General features: G+C 49.2%; 1 protein-coding gene across 1 annotated transcript in view; it reads left to right on the top strand.

Moving 5' to 3' along the window:
• The window catches only part of Rin3 (Ras and Rab interactor 3), a 114,482-nt gene that overhangs the window by 16,060 nt on the left and 79,693 nt on the right, over nt 1-18,729 (top strand). Inside the window, exon 2 of the mRNA XM_008821721.3 lies at nt 10,851-11,058. Within this exon, the coding sequence (XP_008819943.2) occupies nt 10,851-11,058 (208 nt within the window). The remainder of the gene's footprint in view (nt 1-10,850; nt 11,059-18,729) is intronic.

Below are 18,729 nucleotides of genomic sequence, written 5' to 3'. Positions count from 1 at the left end.
GAACTGTCATGGTCACATGCCAGCTAGGACCTCATGGGAACAGAGAGCCCTGTCTAGGACTCAGGGGTCTGGGTGTCCAGTAGGATGGGTCTAGTCAGGTTGAGTGTGGACAGAAAGGAGCTGGGATCTGAGTCTGAGGAGGTTCTAAAGTGAGGTAGAAGAACTCAGCTCAGATGAGTAGGTGTTCAGAGCCCAAGGTGAAGAGAAAGCAGCCAGGAATGGAGACAGACAGAGGGTGTGACGCTGTGACCCACAAGTCAGAACATCTGAGACGTGGGGCTCAAGGCTGGCCTGGAGTTATGGAAGCAGCCACCAGAAGAGCCTTAGCACTGAAGCTGGTGCCTCTGTGGGGCCCATGTGGGGGCGAGTGTGGCTCCAGTGGGACAGAGGAACCATTGTGGAATCAGGAAGGCCAGGCTGGGAGCTAGGCTGTGGCTAACACACAGGAGACACTAAGGTCTTTGCAGGTAGACAGAGAAAACTGGAAGGACTTTGACTTGCCAGACCTCTTGATGTGGGCTGTGACGTGTGACCTGGCCTGCTCTCAGCATTTCCGGAGACCGGAAGATCTACTTGGGTGACTTCCCCTCTGAGAGGCTGTGGGCAGCTTGTAGAGCTGGCCAGGGCTGGGCGAAGCTGTGGAAGGCCACCTCGCCATGCAAAGCCTTCAGTGTTCAAGAGGAGGAGAAACCCAGGAAGCAAGGGCTCTCTCTGGTCACTGTCCTTGGAGCCCCAAATGCCTGTGGGTACTTGCCTAGGCACTGAGTAGTCATTCCACCCTGGAATAGGGTTTCAGGTGTCTCGAGCGTTAATGAAAGAGTTCCAAATCCAGTGACTTATCCTCTGTTCCAACTTCCAATGGGAGTTGGAACTGGTTCTGGTCCTACTGATCTGCAGCCTGGAGAGGAGGGATGAGGCAGCAACTAGAGCTGAGCTCTTCACACTTGGAGAAAATGTTTGGCTGAGGAGACAAAGCTGGCCTAGTCACTTTCCTCATCTTCTGGGGCAGGGCCAGCCTGGCTGGGAAGAGAGGCCTTCAGTGGCCCCCTAGTCAAGGGTCAGCTGAGTCACAGAGCCCTGGAATTCACAAGGCTGGAAGGAGCCTTGGCCTGAGGCAGGCCAAGACAGTATGTAGAGCAACAGGCACAGCTGTTCTCCTGTGCGGAGCACCCTGCTGACATCACTAGTAGATCCCCGTGTTCTCACTCAGTGGACCCCTCAGCATAACTGTTTCTACCAAGCAGCTGTGGGGAAATTCAATCTACCAGCGGTTATCCTGGAGACGGTGAACTAGAGAGAGGAAGTGAGGTCCCAGGCCTGGAAAACAACAGAGCAGGCAGTGGTCTGACGCCAGGCTCAGCACCACACCTGTTTTGCTGAGTACAGCATTGGTTATACACTGCTCAGCTCATGAATTCTTTCTTCCCTTCATTTCTTCAACATAACCCCACGCCTAGTACCTGAACTAATTTGCTAATTTGCCATGATTTCCCAAATTGTTGAACTGTAGAAAAACTGATGGGGTCTTAGGTCCTGTCAAGAGGAGTTAGTTGCCTTCGTAGGTAAAAGGCAGTCTGTCCATGGAATGCAGTGTCATTCATTAATAAATGAAATGTCAGTGTAGAAGCCCTGATAGATCCTACTAACCTCCACAACTCGGGTGAATCTTGAAAACATTATGTCAAGAGGAAGAAATGAAACAGCGAAGATCGGACAGTGCTCCACTTACAGGAAATATCCAGAACAGGCAAGTCTGTAAGGAAGGAATGAGGATGAGTGGCTGGTTGTTGGGAGCTTGTGGGGATGGATCCTGACTGTGGTGATGAAAATGTTCTAAGGTTGATTGTGGTGATGACTGTACAACTGTGAGGATAGTAAAACCTATTGAGTTTGACACTGTAAGAGCTGTTTAACTTAAGACTGCTTGGTCTGAAAATTCCCAGAAGTAGTGCATGCCAGCACCCAGCTCATTGTCCATCTGGGAGAAGCTGCTGACACATGTTCCCACTGGGTGCTACATGAGGAGGGGACTGGACAGCACAAGATCCTGGGGCAGGAGAGGTGTACACAGCATCATCACAGAGCTGAGGGGCTGTATGAGGTGGGAAGTTGTCCCCACAGTCTTGTACAGTGTAGAAAAAGCAAGAAGCAGAGCTTCAGGGGACAGATAGGATCTAGAACGGCTGCTGAAATGAGCTGCCCAGCAAGGCAGTGAGTGCCATCTCCAGAGGTCTTGCTCTGATCCCACTGCTGGACAGGCACAGCCAGACACTGGGGGGGATCTGAAGTTCAGGGCAGATGTGACATCCTGTACTGTGTTGCCGACAACAGGTTCACCAAGCTCCAGCATGCAGAGCTTGGAAAGCAGATGACTAAATGAATGGAAAGCTTGGTGTGACATCATCCATGGTGGGAGTCATGCAAACTGCAGTCATCCTGTATTGGGTTTTGGTGGGGTGGGGGGTTTGTTGTTGTTTTTTTGAAGACAAGGTCTCACGCTATACCCAGGCTGGCCTGGTAGTCCCTAGATAGACCAGGCTGGCCACAAACTACTGGCAATCCTCTATCTCAGCCTCCCAAGTGTTGGACTCACAGGTGTGAGTCCTCATGCCTGGCTGGGCTTTGGCTTTTGGTTGACTAACTGTCTCAGACAGGTGCTTTCTAAGTACCCTGCCCATCCAAACCACACACTCCATTGAGTGTCTCTGGGTACTTGCCCATCTCTAAACTTTTCTCCATCCATGTGTGTGTGTGTGTGTGTGTGTGTGTGTGTGTGTGTGTGTGTGTTTTATGTAGGGGTGTACATGTGTGTGTACACATGGAGGCCAGAGGCCCATTTTGGGCATCTTCCTCAGTTGCTCTCCACCTTATTTTTTGAGACAGGGTCTCTCACAGAACCTAGAGCTCACTGGATGGCTAGACTGGCTGGCCAGCAAGCCCCGGGGATCCTCCTGTCTCTGTCTCCCCAGTGCTGGGATTACAGACATACATTGCCACACCCGGCATTTTATATGGGTGCTGGGGATTGAACTCAGATCCCCATGCTTGCACAGTGAGCACTCTGCCATCTGAGCCATCTTCCCATCCCATCTCCCTCTGTCCCATTGGGACTTCCTTCCCAGACCTGCCCGCTGTCCCTTTGGCCTTGCTTCCTCCTGGGGGTCCTCTATCTTCTTTTTCAGTTGTCGTTTTCTCTGTGTCAGTGATGGGCTGTACTGTCTCCTCTAGTCCTTACCTCACCTTTAGGTGGGTAGCATGGTCTCCCTGTTTTACCAAGGACACTAGGCTCCCCAGGGGAGGGGGTGACCATGCACTGAGGAGCTGTGCCTGCCCCAGGCCTGCAGCCTACCTCAAGCTCCGGTGAGCATCTTAAGTCCATCTTAAGTCCAGGCTTTCAGGTCTGATGGCCTTTAGTGTCACCTGCTGCTCTTTACCCCAAATCCTATGGCTGCCACAGGAAAGAGAAACAGTCCCTAGTGACCCTCTAGGCCTTTTGCCCTCATGTCCTTGAGATGAGTGTCCATGCATTTCCCTAAAAGTGCTGTAGAACCCAAGTCTCTGGGTGGCCATGAACTGAACGCCCCGATTCTCTCCCAGCATGTGTCTGCAGGTTTCTTTTATTTATTTATTTTTCTTTGAGACAGGGTCTACCTGTAGTCCCAACTGGCCTGGAACTGACTCTATAGACCAGGCTGGCCTCGAACTCACAGAGATCCCTGCCTCTGCCTCCTGAGTGCTGGGATTAAAGGCATGTACCACCACACCAGGCGAGTCCACAGGTTTCTGAACCCCAAAACTCTGAGACAGTACTACAGAGGCATCATGAGGTAGAGGGGTTGTACTGGTAGAAGGAACTGGCTTATGGGTCTCATTCTACCTTCCCCTACACCTCAGAGAAGGGGTGTGTGCTGGAGAGCTTTAATTGTCAACTTGAAACACCTGGGTAGAGGGAGCTGAGTTGGTGAGTTGCCTCCATCAGGCTGACCTGTGGCCATGACTATAGGGCATCTTCTTAATCATTGAGTGATGTGGAAGGCCCTGGCCCACTGTGAGTGGTGCCATCCGTGGGCAGGTGGGTCTATGTTGCATAAGAAAGCAGGCTGAGCAGGGGCCAGGGGAGCAAGTCAGTAAGCAGCATTCCTCTATGGCCTGTGCTTCAGCTCCTGCCTCCAGGTTCCTGCCCTGAGTTCCTACCTTGGGCTCCCGGATGAACTGTGACCTGGGAGATGTAAGCCAAATAAACCCTTTCCTCCCCAAGTTGCTATTGGTCAGGCTGTTTTGTCACAGCAATGGAGAAACAAACTAAAACAGGGTTCGAGCATGCAGGCTTCTTGTTTTTTTTTTCAATCCTATATCCTGAGCACAGGACCGGTGAGATGGCGCAGTGGGTAAAAGCTCTTGCCGTCAAGGCTAATAACTGAATTCCATTCCCAGGACCCACATGGTAGAAAAAGAGAACTGACTCCCTCAAGTTATCATCTGATCTCCACATTGCATTGTGGTACACGAGCCTTCCTCCCACATGCACACACAATAAACAAAAAAATGTAATTTTAAAATTAAAAAATATTCCAAACAGAAAGCTACAGAAAACTTGGCAATGCCCTGTATAGCTGCAATTCAGCTTCGTGACATCCAGGTCCGGTCACCGTATTTACCTCACGTCTTTCTTTTTAAGTCTAAGCATTAGACCCCTGGTCAAAGGTTCCTCACCGCTGCCCAGGAACATGTCACCCCATATTGGTGAGCACTGTCCACAGAGGAGACACACAGCTGTTGTGAGTCTTTCCAACTCCACAGGGATGTTTTTGTTCCTTCCAGGGTTTGCTTATTGCACTTGCATCTGGAGCTTTTATTTGATTTTTAGGACTGTCTCTTTTGACTTTCCCTTTCTTTTGGATTCACTCCAGACTCCTGGGCAGTTGCAAGAACAGAACAAAGAATTCCTGCAGCCAGCCTTCCCTCATCAGCCTTAACTGTGGCTATTTGCTTCTCAATGTCTCCTCCTCTCCCGTCTTTTGGCCCTAGACTTCAGTGGATTGTTCTCAGGCTCAAGGACACCCCCTTCACCCCTGGGCTAGGGTCAGCATGAACATGGATGCAATCCTTGGGATTTTGAGATTTTATGTATTATGTGGTGTTAGTTGCCTTGTAACAGCTATGTGACAGTCCAGGGCTGACCACAGCTTATCTATCCATTTCTTATGGATAGGCAGGGTTGTTTGTGATGTGTGTGCGTGTGTGTGTGTGTGTGTGGTGCGGTGTGTGGTAAATATGTGGGGGTAATGTATGCATGCACATGTGTTCCTGTGTGCAGCGTAGAGGCCAGAGTTAGGTGTCTTCCTCAAGTGCTCTTCATCTTTTTTGTTTGCTTTTTTCTTGAGACAGGGTCTCCCTGTAGCCTCAGCTGTCCTGGAACTCACTATGTAGATCAGCCTGGCCTTGATCTCATAGAGATTCACTTGCCTCTGCCTCTTGAGTGCTGGAAATGAACGTTGTGTGCCACATGCCTGGCTCCCATCTTACTTTTTCAGACAGGGTCTCTCATTAAAACTTGAGCTTACCATTTTGGCTAGCCTGGCTGGCCAGCAAACTGCAGGGAACTGCCTGTCTCCGCTTCCCCTCCCCCAGCACTGGGGTTACAGACATGTGTAACCCAGATTTTAAGTGGGTCCTGGGGATCTGAACTCAAGGCTAATGTTTGTAAAACAAACACTTCTCCCACGCAGCCGGATCCTTGCCCTTGGACACTGGTTTCTCCCATTTTCTCCTGGCCCACGCTGCAGCAGTCGTGGCCATTGTCACTCTCTCCAGCAGAGGGAATGCTGGGAAGTATGAATGGCATCATGTCACCTCTCACATTTGACCATTGTCATGCTAGCAGGCACAACTTCTCATCTCAGGATGCACCCTAGGGTGATCACATGGCTTTTGAGGGCCAGGTGATGATTCTTACCAGCCTCTGCCCATTTCCTCTGTTACTTCACAGCAAGTGGAGAGTGAGATGGACCTGGGTGGGGTGAGGCCAGCCAGTGACCCCAGTGCACCATTATCCCTGGGAGAAGCACATAAGACCGCCAGTATAGAGTTACCCATCAAGAACCTTCTAGGCTGTTCTTGTGGACCAGGTTTTTCCATCTCCACAGTGCAGATGGAAAAACTTCTGGTTTAAGATGACTTCGTCACTGAAGCAAGTATAATTATTATGAAAATTTGAGCCAACCCCCTGCACGTCTCAGAACTGCCCATAATGATGCGTGACCTTCTAGAAATGATTTCTGTCCATATTTATATATCGCTATGTATTTGTTCCTAAATGAGATTTTATGTGTATGAGTGTATTGCCTGCATGCATGTGAGTGCACTCATGTCATTCAATACCACGGAATTCAGAAGAGGGTGTCGGATTTCCCTGGAACTGGAGTTAAGGATGTTTCTTAGCTGCCATGTGGATACTGGGAATCGAACCTGGGTTCTCTGCAAGAGCAGTCAGTGCTCTTAACCACTGAGCCATCTCTCCAGCCCCCTAATGAGATTTTTTTTTTAATTATCGAATTTTCTTTGCCAGGTATTTCAAGGATATATAAACTTGAGAATTTTCCCAAAAAATCACCTGTTTCTAAAGTTTAAAAGTTTAAACATTTTGAAACTTAAAAAAAATCTTATTACATTAATTTATTTACTTATTAGTGTAGAAATGGAGGTTGTGGAGCACATATGGAGGTCAGAGGACAACTTATGAGAGTCAGTTCTCTCCTTCACCGTGTAGGTCCGGGGATTGAACTTAGGTCATTGGGCTTAGCAGCAAGCTCCTTGACCCACTGAGCCATCTCACTGGCCCAGTTTTTTTAAACCTTTTAGCTCAGTGTTCAGAAGCAGAGATTCTAGAACCAGATCAGAATGTCTCATCTTGAGACCCTTCACTTGATTTTGTTGGCAAAGACCTTTCTCCAAGTTGCATCTATAGGCACTGGCATTCAGATCTGGACTGTCTTTGGGGGACACAGTTCAGCTGCTGCAGCTGGTGTGGCAGTATATGAACTCATAGAATGGGCCCACATGGGCATTGCATACTGTGGACTCCAGATGTGTGAAACAGGCATGTGGCTGCTTATGGGCTCCCAGGATGCCTCTGTATAGCTCTTCCTGCCCTCTCTGCTCCCATGGAGTCCTGTCCAGGCCATTGCTTAGTGGACACGTCATGACCCACACCTGGCCACCACCCATCTCTTACACTGCTGTTGTCTTGTCAAAGTTGGACACTGGCTTGCCTGAGATCATGATGGTAGGTACATAGGTAGGTGGCCTTTTCCTGGTCCTCCCATCCCCCAAACCCTCTGATTGCTGGCCAAGTCTACACAAGAGGCCCCAGTTCTCCCGCTGAGGCTTCCAGGGGCTCACCAAGCAGCCAAAACTCTGGCTCTCAGCTAAGAAACTTCTGTGCCCTCCTTTCAGGTGGGTGGCCATCAGCCAGACCTGCACACCGCCAGCCCACTGCTCTGACTCCCAATAGGACTTCTGTTTTCTTCCCATCTAGGTTGAATAGGCCTTTGGCAGAGGTTAGGCCTTCCTTACTGCCCCAGGAGCCAGTTTCTTTTTCCTTCCAGAGCTGCTCAGAACACTCCCAGAGAAGCTGGGTGCTGAAGTGTATTGTGGGCTTCCTGAACGATGTCAGATGGCAGGTGAGGGCAGCCAGTGTCCAGGGACAGCTGTGAAGGGGAAGTCTGGGGGCCCTGTCAGAACCCCTGCTTTGGCCGTGCGTCAAAGGGTGCCTGTCTTTGAGGGTGTCAGTTTATGGCCAAGCTCCCCTGTAGCCCCTGGCCTCCTTCCTTGCCCTGGCAGCTGTTGTTGAGAGCCTCATCAGTGCCTCATGTACTCCTGCTGCTTCATCTGCAGTCAAAGATTTCAGGGTACAGTGGCCTCCACATCCGCTGTCAAGGAGGCAGAGGAAGAGCATGGGTGTCACAGTTCCTGCTGTGCCAACAGATGACAGGCGTGGTGCCAAGCGGATTCAGGGACCATTGCTGACAGTGGGAGTCAAGCCTCAGACAAAGCCCAGCATGGGCCAGCACAGTCATCCCACCTCTACCTATTCTCCGTTCCTCTGTCCTTGGCGAAGACAGTTGAAAGCTCAGGTTTCCCTGGCTGTTACCTGCCTTTAGCTTGGACAAAGCAGATGTCTCGTGGCTTTGTCCCTTAAAGGATCCTGTCACTCCTGCAAGCTACTATGAAGCCCACACCTCCCCCTCAGCCTTGGCTGCTTCATCTCTAGACCTTGAAGGAGACAGGGTACTGTAGCCTTTGACCTCTTACAGAATTTCTGGATCAGAGAACCACTACCCAGAGGGCTCTGAGCCAGCCTCTGTTATGTCCACACAACGTATCTTCGAGCCCCTGCTGAGTTGGTCCATGACGCTCATCACTGTCAGGTGTGTGGGCAGGCTGGGCCTTGCCTGTCTATCCAACCAGCTGGGCTCAGGGTTCAGAAGGGATCCTCCCTGTGGTTTGTTACTTAGCCAAGAAAATTGGATTCTTTTAGCAACTGTGTCTGTGTTCGTGTCAGGCCCCATGTTTCCCATGTACTTGAACTCTGGGTCGCTGCTGGGGCCAGATGTCTTGGGCACAAAACAAGCAACACACAGAGGGAGCCCCACACACTTCAGTTAAATGTGTCAAATGAGTTCTCACATCAAGGCTACTCTGTGTGTTCTGGGGGGAGGGGTAGCGGGAACAGAACAGAGCTGGAGGTTAGAGGGATAGAAAAACAATTGCTTACATTGGTGAATTCTGTGCAGGCACAATGCTAAGTCTTCAGTTCTCACTGTGTCCTGTTTGTACAGTAACCCTGTAAGGCCAACACCATTAAACAAACAAAAACCAGTAATTAAACTGAAGCCCAGAGAGGTAAAGTAACTAGCCTGAAGGCTTACAGGCTGAATTCAGGTCTGGGCAGACAGGCTTCATCTGATGAACCTTAGAAGATGTTAAGAACTTTATCCTAAACAGTTTCCTGAAAAAGTAAATAATATGTTAAACATACAGAAGAGTAGAGAGAATTTTCCTTTAATGTTTACCCATTTGCATTGTCACATCTTTAGCTATCCATAAATACACTTTATTTTTTGTGCATTCCAAAGAAAGTTCTAGACCTCCCTGAATATGTTAGCATGCAGATCGTTAGCTAGAGAGTTCAGCATTTGATTACGGGTCTTTTTTCTTACTATAGTATAAAATGGCACATGAGCAAAGCAAACGTGTGTATCTGAGCGCATACCATCCAAACTTAACATTGATTCATGGAATCTGGCCGTGTTTTATCTGCACCTGGCTTTGACTCAGCATGGGCGTTTGTGATTCACCCTTGTGGTTATGTATCAGCGGTTCTTTCTATTGCTTGCTGCTCCTCGTGTGGGCAGCCCAGCCTCCTCACCCCCACTCCCAACCATGGGTACCTGTTTGGAACTATTATGAGTAAAGCTGCCAGGGCCATTTCTTTGCCCATTTTTCTACAGATATGAACTTTGGTTTCTTTTGGGTACCGAGGACTGGGACCTGCCAAGAGCCAGTGCATGTTTGGGTTATGACAACCTGCCTGTCTTTTTCCAAAGTGGTTGTACCAATCTAGATCGTCACCAGCAAATCAGAGTGTATTCTGATGCTGAGCAGCATGTGGCAGGGGTGGGCTTCATGATTTAAGCGGTTCCTGTGGTTACAACATGGTGTCACCTCGTGGTCTTACTTTGCGTGTCCCCAATGACCGAGGATTTTGAGCATGTTTTCACCTGCTTTCCAGCCCATGTGTGTCTTCTTTGGAGTAACTGTTCAGATCTTTTTACTTCCCCTTCTTTAATTGACTTACCTGTCCTTTACAAGATACATGTTTTGCAAATATTTTCCTTCAACCTGATGGACAGAAGCGTGTGTGTGCGTGTGTGCGTGTGTGCGTGTGTGTGTGTGTGTGTGTATGTGTGTGTGTGTGTTGATGCACGCTTGTGGAGGCCTGAGGACAATCTCAGGTGTCATTCTTCAGGCATCCTCCATCTTGTTTTTGACTCATTGGCTTAAAACTCTCCAAGTAGGCTATGCAGGCTGGCCAGCAAGCCCCAGGGATCTACCTGTCTCTGCCTCCCCAGTGCCAGGATTGCAAATGCATGCCACTATGTCCAGCTTTTTGTGTAGGTTCTGGGGATCAAACTCAGATGCTCATGCTTGCCTGGCAAGCGCTTTACCTGCTGAGCTAGTGCACCAAGCCCTGCGCAGAAGTTTTAAACTAATTCATTTCTTTTCCTGCATGATGGTTGTTCTCCATGTTGGTCTCATATTTTTACCTACCAGCTGGAGAGAGTTTTGGGGGAAGGATGGGAACCCCAAAGGAATTGCAGGTGGACAGAATAACTTGGGCAGGAGACTGGGGAAGGGTGTGCAGGTTTTATTGGGATGATGGATAGCAGCCTTTCAGGTGTAAATGGGTAAAAACGGAGCCTTCTGTACAGTGCCTCCCAGTCACTCTTCAATTAAGAGATTTTAAAACTCCCCTTCAGGACTCTACTCAGATGCTGTAGTGCTTTCTTGAGTCCACCTGGGTTGAACGTGGCCACTGTGTCACACTGTACTCATTATATCTAGTCCCTCCTTGCATTGTAGCTGGCTGTTTCTGTACATATCATACGTGATGGAACATTCTAGATAGACTCTCATTTGTTGGCTTCAGCATTCCCCAAAGGGCCCAGTCCACTCAGATCCTAAATAAACAAGCAGGGTTGGTTCAATCCCCATTTGTTATCCACACCCCGCCCCCGGGCTGGCTGCAGAGGACAAACTGACCATTTGACTCCATGTCCTGTTCTCAGTCCTGTTCCAGATGCTGACAAAGCAGAGGGAGAGGGAGAGGAGGAGAAAGACGACGTGAGGCTTGGTCTGCCAGCCACCCTGAAGAACTGCATTCCTTGTCGGGGCATTAGTGTCCTGGAAAAGTTGGTGAAGACATGCCCTGTGTGGCTGCAGCTGGGACTAGGCCGGGCAGAGGCAGCCAGGATCCTGCAGCGGGAGGTGACTGGGGTGAGTTGACTGTCTACCCCTCTAGTCAGGCAGGTGCAGCCGTGAGAAGCTCCCCATGCAGGCAGCTACTGCCTGCTCTTCCTCCTTGCCCCACTCCTTGCCACAGTGCCTGTCCAGAATCAGTAATGGGGACTCTAGGTGAAGGAGAGTTATGATGACAGAGGGTTCTGGGGCATTCAGACACCAGAGAGACAGGACTGCGCTGGCTTTCTCTGATTTTGAGAGCTGGGTTGTTGACCAGGGACAAGAGTGTCGGAGAAAATGTGGTTTAGATCCCTTGTTTATGGATAAAGATAAAGGGCATGTCAATCAGCAGACGTTTCGGAGTTAGGCTTTAAGTTGGGAAAATGGCATAAATTTTTGGAGCCTCACTTTTGTCACTTTGAAATGAGATTTTTAATACCTTCTCCCCCAGGTGCTGTTCCTAGTACATGGGAAGAGTGAGTGATAGAGGATGGATCAATGGATAGATGAAGGCTAAAGGATGGATAATAGAAGATGGATAGAGAAGGAAGATGGGTTGATGAATGGAAACAACTAGATGGATAGAGGATGGATGGATGGATTGTGGATGGACAGAGGATGAATAAAGGATGGATAGAGAAAGGATAGATGTATAGATGGTGGATGTATAATGACTAGAGGATGGATAGAGGGAGGATGGATGGATGGATGGATGGATGGGTAGATGATAGGAAAATGACAGTTGGATGAGTCACAGCTTCTTACGTGCTCCCACCCACACCCACGTTTTCTGTTATGCTAGTCCCCTTTGAAAGCAGCATAAATTTGTTTAATTATAAAAGTAGTACATATATGCATTCATTATTTTTTTTAAAAAACAAGCTGGACAGAAATGAACAAAACTGTCAAAAGTAAAATGTCTCATAAAGGCTTTTTCCACCTACTCCAGCCTAACTGACTCCCCAGAAGGCTTTTTAAAAAACAACTTAAGGCAAAATACATATCATGTGAAAAGAGCCATTTAAAGTACACCATCCATGGGCATTTGGTAGTGACCGGCACTGGGAAACCACCATCTCTATCTGGTTGTCATTCACATCATCCCAACAGACAACCCCATCCTCAATTATCAGTTCCTGTCTACTCCTCCTGACCCCACAAACTCCACTCTGCTTCCACAATCATTTGGACAGAAGCCAGTGTTGTATCCTTCTGGTCATCTTCCACAAGGTGTCCCACCCTAGCAACAGTGTTCCCCAAGGACTCACTATGTTTGAGGCCCTCTCCCACGGTCTTCTCAGGAATAAACCACAATCCCTACAGTACCATACAACAGCTGTTGTGACTATTTCCCAGAGGGCGCAGGGGAAAAGTGGCAGAGCCAGGATTTAACCCTTCCAGTCTCAGTATTTCTGGGCTCTACTCCATACCATCTCTGATTGACACTGTGGACTCCTGCCTCCCAGATGCTCTGAGTGTGACTTGTGGCACTTCTCTGTTTGCTGGGAATTGTTTGCGGGCATAGGACTTGGGGCTCAGTTTGCTAGTGGATTCTCTTACCCCAGAATAAATAAGATCCATATAGCTGTTATTTGTACCTGAAAATGGAGACAATTGGAACTCATGGAACCTTCAGAAAAGTCTCAATTACCCTGCCACAGGGTATGGGGCTGGGCAGGAGACAATATCCCTCCAGGGAGGGGAAAGCTGCTGGTCCACCAGCCAGCCCAGTGCAGCCCACCCAAGCCTGGCTGTCTATAGATGCCTCTTTTCCCACAGGTGCACATAGCAGACAGCAGGTAGGAGGCCGGGGGATACACTGTTTATTCCTTTCACTAAAGGGTTCTAGTCCTACAGTGACTGGTGCCGACAAAGCAGATGCCCCTAGCAGCCTGATTACCTTTCCTTGTAAGGCCCTGATGAATTGGCTCCCCAGTCTTAGGAGAATTCAGCTTAAAATCAGGTGGAAGAGTAATTGGATGACTGGTCATCAGGAGGGTTGTGTCCAGGGCATGTAGTGAGGGGCAGACCCTGGGAAAATGTAGATGGGACCGTGCCACAAGCTGGAGCAGTGTAAGAGGTGGCAGTCTTGTCAGAGGTGTCCTGGGGCTCGAGTTGGGCTCAGTGGGAGGGCTCTTGCTGTGCTGCTTAGCCTGCATAAGCCTTGGGTCTCATCTCTTCAGAAAGCACCAAAGCATGGCATCTCCCAGGCCCTGTGGGGACAGGGATGGTTCTATTGGGGTTGTTGGTGAGTGCCATCCCTGTGTTCTCCAGGTACCATCTTGTCGTCAAGCAGGCTCTGCCTTTTTTGTCCCACTTCACAGAGCCAGAGGAGGCCTGAGTTCAAGTGTCCCCAGCACAGGACTTTCAGAGCCTGGTTCCCTAGGGAAAGGTCTCCAGGAAGCAGCAGGAGGAGAGAGAAGGGAGGATGACCAGAGAGAGGCAGTTATGCACATAGCCTCTGGGAACACTAACTGGAAGGCAGTGTGGAGTGCACTCCTTGGGGCCCTGTCACCTGAGGGCCTGGGAGCTGTACGCTGCTCACGAGTTTGTGATCATCATGAGTTAAAGACTGTGGAGTTTGGAGAGTTGTTTTCCATCCCTTTCACTCTTCACTGAGTGAGAGCAGATGCTTGCCAGCAGCAGCCCTGGGATGAAGAGATGTGGAGCTGGCTTTGGGAGGCTGGGCTGGAATCCAGGGAAGAAAAAGGCCAGGGCACTGGGTGGACAGCAGGACTGCTACCAGCCAGGGAGTGAGGTCACGAGGTGAGTGAGTGGAGGGACTGAGACTGGAGTCCAGTCCTGGCTAGACCAGAATGGAGCCCCAAAAGGAGAACAGGAAAGAGACAGTTACCCTCCTCTATCCCCTATTGCACCTACACATTCAACCATAGATGGACAGTATTTGGGAGAAATAACTGTGCCTGCACTGAACATGGACAGACCCTAAACAGCACAGCGTAACACCCACTATGTGTTAGAGATTGCATATGATCTAGAGATGGTTTAGAGGGTACAGGAGGATGTCAGCAGACCCTTTGTAAATTCAGATATGGGGTATATCTGAGAAATACTTCACTGGGCAATTTCATCCTTGTTGAGCTAACATGCCATAATGTACTGACACACAAGTTAAGATGCCTACTTGCCCAATATTATTTGATCCTCATAGTAGTTTCTATCAACTAGGCATAATTAGCTTCCCCCCTTTCCAGATGAGTAAATGGAGGCACAGAGATGTTGACTCATTTGCCTGAAGTTGCACAGTTAGTAAGAGTGGTACTGGGGATATATAGCTTAGTAAGTTCCAACCTGGAACACAATATAAGACCATGTTGCAAAGACAGGAAAAAGAGTCTAATGACCTGATCTTCAGGGATACTGGGATAGCCCTTTGCTCTACTGTACGGTTCCCAAAGAACCATATGAAATTCCACTAGCACAGTGACATCATTTTGAAAGAGAGACACCATGGGTGGTCCCTGTGCCTTGAGAGTGGCCAGCTACCTCCTCGGTTGACCTCCTGCAGCACAGTGAGAGACAGCCTTCACCGTGCTTGGAGCCAGCTCCCTTGTCCCCAGTGTCTGTGTGGCCTTGGCTACACCCCCCTTCCTTCCCCAGGACCCATTTCTGGTCCCCATAGCCTCTTCTCTGATAAAGAGCTGGGAACACTGTGGTCCTTTTTTTTATGTATCCAGGAACAGGGCAATCACAAAGTTGCCTTTCTTCATTCTGCACTCAGGCTTGTTTGTTATTTTCGTTAGAATGGTTTTAGAGTTACAGGAAAGTTGCAAGCATAGGACAGAGTATGCCCTGTGCCTGGCATGCAGCCTCTCCTGGTGTCAGAAGCTAAGCAACATTGGACACAGTCACACACCAGTCCTGGCACATTGGTGTCAGTGAAAGCCCAAGCTGGATTCTGAGATCCTGACTTTACCTAATGTCCTCCGTCTGCGTCTGCCCCAGGATCCTACGCAGGATACCACATTCCATGTCACCATGCCTCCCTTGGCTCCTCTTGGCTGGGACAGTTTCTCAAACAGTTTTGAGGAAGAACAGGAGGTTCATTGGGGTTTGTCTACTGGTTAGGTGTGGGTTGAAGGGTTGGATGGAGTAACAGTGCAGAGCCATTCCCAGCACATCCTATCTAAGGTTCTATGTTAATGACTTTACTTTTTGTTACTGTGACAAATCCCTGAGAGAAACCGTTTAAAGGAGGAAGGATTTACTTGGGCTCAATGGTTTGAGAGAGCTCAGTCAATGGTTGGCTAGCACCATGGCTATGGGCCTGTAGTGAGACTGAACAGCATGGTGGGGAGCCAGTGACCAGCAAGGCCTATCACCTCATAGCAGACAAGAAATACACAGCCAGACAGGAAGAGGCCAGAGTAAAGACCCACCCCCAGTGACCACCTACTTCCTCCAACCACACTTCCTAAGGGTTTCAGCACTATGAATTAGCATGGAGTCAGGGACCTCAGCTTCAAGGCTTCAACACATGAGCCTGTAGGAGACATTTCCTATTTGAAGCACAGCAGGCATCATATATCAAAGTGACTTGTCCTGGTGATGCTGACTTTATCCTCCTCTTTATCACTCTTTGGAAGGAAGCCATTCTGCTGTGAAGAGTGGGGAATTACACCCTGCCTCCTGGATGAGATGCCTCCAGATGGCATTTGGAATCCTGCACACAATTTATCTCTTCCCCCATCTGTTTATTCAATCACTTTCATCAATATGGAATCATGGGATCTTGTTTTATACTTCGGACTACAATCCAATTCTACTTGAATTTTGTTATAAGATAATTTGCAATTTTGTGTGTGCCCAAGCTATAGAGGCCAGAGGTCAACCTCGGGTATGGTTCCTCAGCAGCCGTCCACCTGGGTTTTTCTGAGACAGGGTCTCTCATTGACCCTGGAGCTTACTGAGTAGGCTAGGTTGACTGCCCAGCGAGCTGCAGGGAGTCACCTGTCTTCCTCTACAGCACTGGGATTACAAGTATATACCACCATGCACAGCTTTTTACTTGGGTTCTGGGGATCAAACTCAGGTCCTCATGCTTGCGAGACAAACACTTTACCAACTGAACCGTCTTCCCAGCTCCTGATTTGCAACTTTCATAGCTATACATCCTCAACTTTGGCCTTGGGGAGTCTCTCAGGTGACTCCTGTGCCCTTGGACATACCCCACTATTTCAAGTGCAGATGTCTTGGCCTGCTTTTTATTTGAATCACGTTCTTACTTTCTGATCACACAAGCTGCTATTTTGTAAGTTCCATGCCCAGTTCCTAAACCAGCCAACGTTCCACGTCTCCAAGGACTACTGTTTCCTTTTCTCAAAAACCTGTCCTAGAGGCCAAGGTCTGTTGCTACTAGGATGTCACCTTATAGTTTGAAAGACAGTTTTCCTTTTTTTTTTTCGGTCTTTTTGAGACAGGGTCTCCCTGTAGCCCCAGCTGTCCTGGAACTCACTATGTAGACCAGGCTGGCCTTGAACTCACAGAGATCCGCCTGCCTCTGCCTCCCAAGTGCTGGGATTAAAGGCGTGCGCCACCACTCCCGGCTGACCGTTTTCCTTTTAATTACATTTATTTATTTATGGGGGAGGGGCCTACCATGGTGCACATGTGGAGGTCACAAGACAACTTGCAGGAGTCAGTTCTCTCCTTCCACCATGTGGGTTCTAGGGATAGAACTCAGGCCATCAGATTTGGTAGCAAGTGCCTTTACCTGCTGAAATATCTCATCAGCCTTTAAAGGACAGTTTTCAATGAGAGAAACCTCTTGTGCGCAGCTCAGAGCTGTGGGAACATGTGTTGTCAGATGGACCAGCCAGGGTGGTTCAGAGCACCCTCCCCAGGTGCTTCAGCTCTTTGGAGTCAGGGCCCCAGTGAGACACTCTTAGCTGCAGGTGGCTCACCACACCCACATGAGCCTAGCCCAACACCACCCACCCAGCCCTGTACTATTGGCCTCCATCCACCCAACCAGTCACAGGCATGATGGGAAATTCCCTCATAGGACTGGAAAATGGTCCCGAAATAACTAAAGGGGAACCATAGACAACCCCTTTTGTATAGGCCAAAATGGATGGTAAAAACACAGCCATTTAGAGTGTATCTCTCTTTTGGTTTTTATATATTTATTTGGGGGAGGGGACGTGCTATGGCTGGCTACGTAATTCTCTGCCTGAAACTAGGAAGTTTGAGTTGTTGCTGAAAACATTGGCCTGCTTAAAACCCATCCAGGCAGGGTGTGCTGGCACACATGCCTGCCTGTGATCTCAGTACTTGAGAGGCTGAGGCAGGAAGGTCACTGCAAATTCCAGGTTAGGCTGGCTGCGTAGCAAGTGCCAGGCCAGCTTGGACTACCTAGAAAGACCCTGTGTCAAAAAATAAAACAGCAACAAAAACTACCCCATACTGACCAAGGCAGACATAGAGGGATCCAGAGCTATCTACACCAGCCTCAAAGATCATCTTAATTAGCCACAAAATGAACTTTCTTGAAAGGCTCCAGGGGGCTGGGAAAGACCCCAGGGTATTAGGGCTAAAAGAGCATTTTCTACAAGGAAGAAGGCCTGGAATCCCTCATCATGTCTCCCTTACCACAAAGCTAGCTCAGAGAGGGCAAGTGACCTTCCCAATGACACAGGGCAGTCCTCACTCTGCCCAGGACTCTCACCATTGCCCAGCTGGTGTATGGAGGAAGTTCATCTGGAGGAATCCTAGTTGTTTGCAGAAATTAGACCCCAGTGTGCGCATGCAACTCAGCAGTTTACACGGGTCGGGGAAGAACATTGTGGTTTTTGAGGGCTCCTAATTAAATGTGATGGGGGAGCTACTGAAAGGAGAAAGGGACAGAGGGGTCGGAACACTGACCCAGATGTCAGCTCAGCAAGGTTTAGACATCATGTACTCCCAGAGAGGAGGTCGGGTAGGTGAGGACTCTGGATCCAGCAAGGTTAATCAGAGAAGACCCTGAGGAACAGGCACCAAACCATAGATGCCGCTGAGGGCAGGAAGGTGAACAGCAACATGGGCAGCCACCCAGGTGGCCTGCAGGGAGCATCCAGGTGTGAACACAAAGGCCCTAGTACCTGCTGGTGTCACCCCCGTTCCCACATGGCGCTGCCCAGCCCCTTTCCTCAGAGCTGAGGCCTGAAGTCTGCAGCTGGGAATCATCATGGTCTGGTCTCCTTGTCCCAGGAGCCTACTGCCCACCCTGCTCCCTTTCTGGGACTCCCTAACCAGGGACTCTGTGTTGTTCGTTCCCAGGGAATGGGTGGTAAGTGCTAGACACAGTGCTTATTACAGACCCAGCACTCTAACAGTTAAGTCACCTGTACAGCTGCTTCTGTGACTCATTGAGTCCCTGGGTCAATAGGGAATTGTTTGGCCTCAAATAACAGCATGTCTGATCGACAGCAGCCTCAGCCAGAAGGGTACTATTGCTTATCTAAGAAGTCCAGCATCGGGGGCTAGTTTATCAACTCAGTGATGTCTTCAGGTCCCAGGTTCTTTCTGCCTTTCTGTTCCCTGTTGTCAACTGTTGGCTTTTGGTCTTCGGGTTTATTATTTCATGGGTGCAAAATGGCGGTTTTGCTTCCAGCCATTTCACTCATTCAAAGGCTGGAGGTCACAGGCAAATGGCTTTTGTGTCCTAGGCACTCTGTCTCTTTGTTAGGGAACAAATGCTTCTGC

This window comes from Nannospalax galili, unplaced genomic scaffold (assembly GCF_000622305.1).
Source record: "Nannospalax galili isolate Female #2095 unplaced genomic scaffold, S.galili_v1.0 scaffold107, whole genome shotgun sequence".
Taxonomy (NCBI): Eukaryota; Metazoa; Chordata; class Mammalia; order Rodentia; family Spalacidae; genus Nannospalax; species Nannospalax galili.
This window is presented reverse-complemented; position numbering and strand designations above follow the sequence as displayed.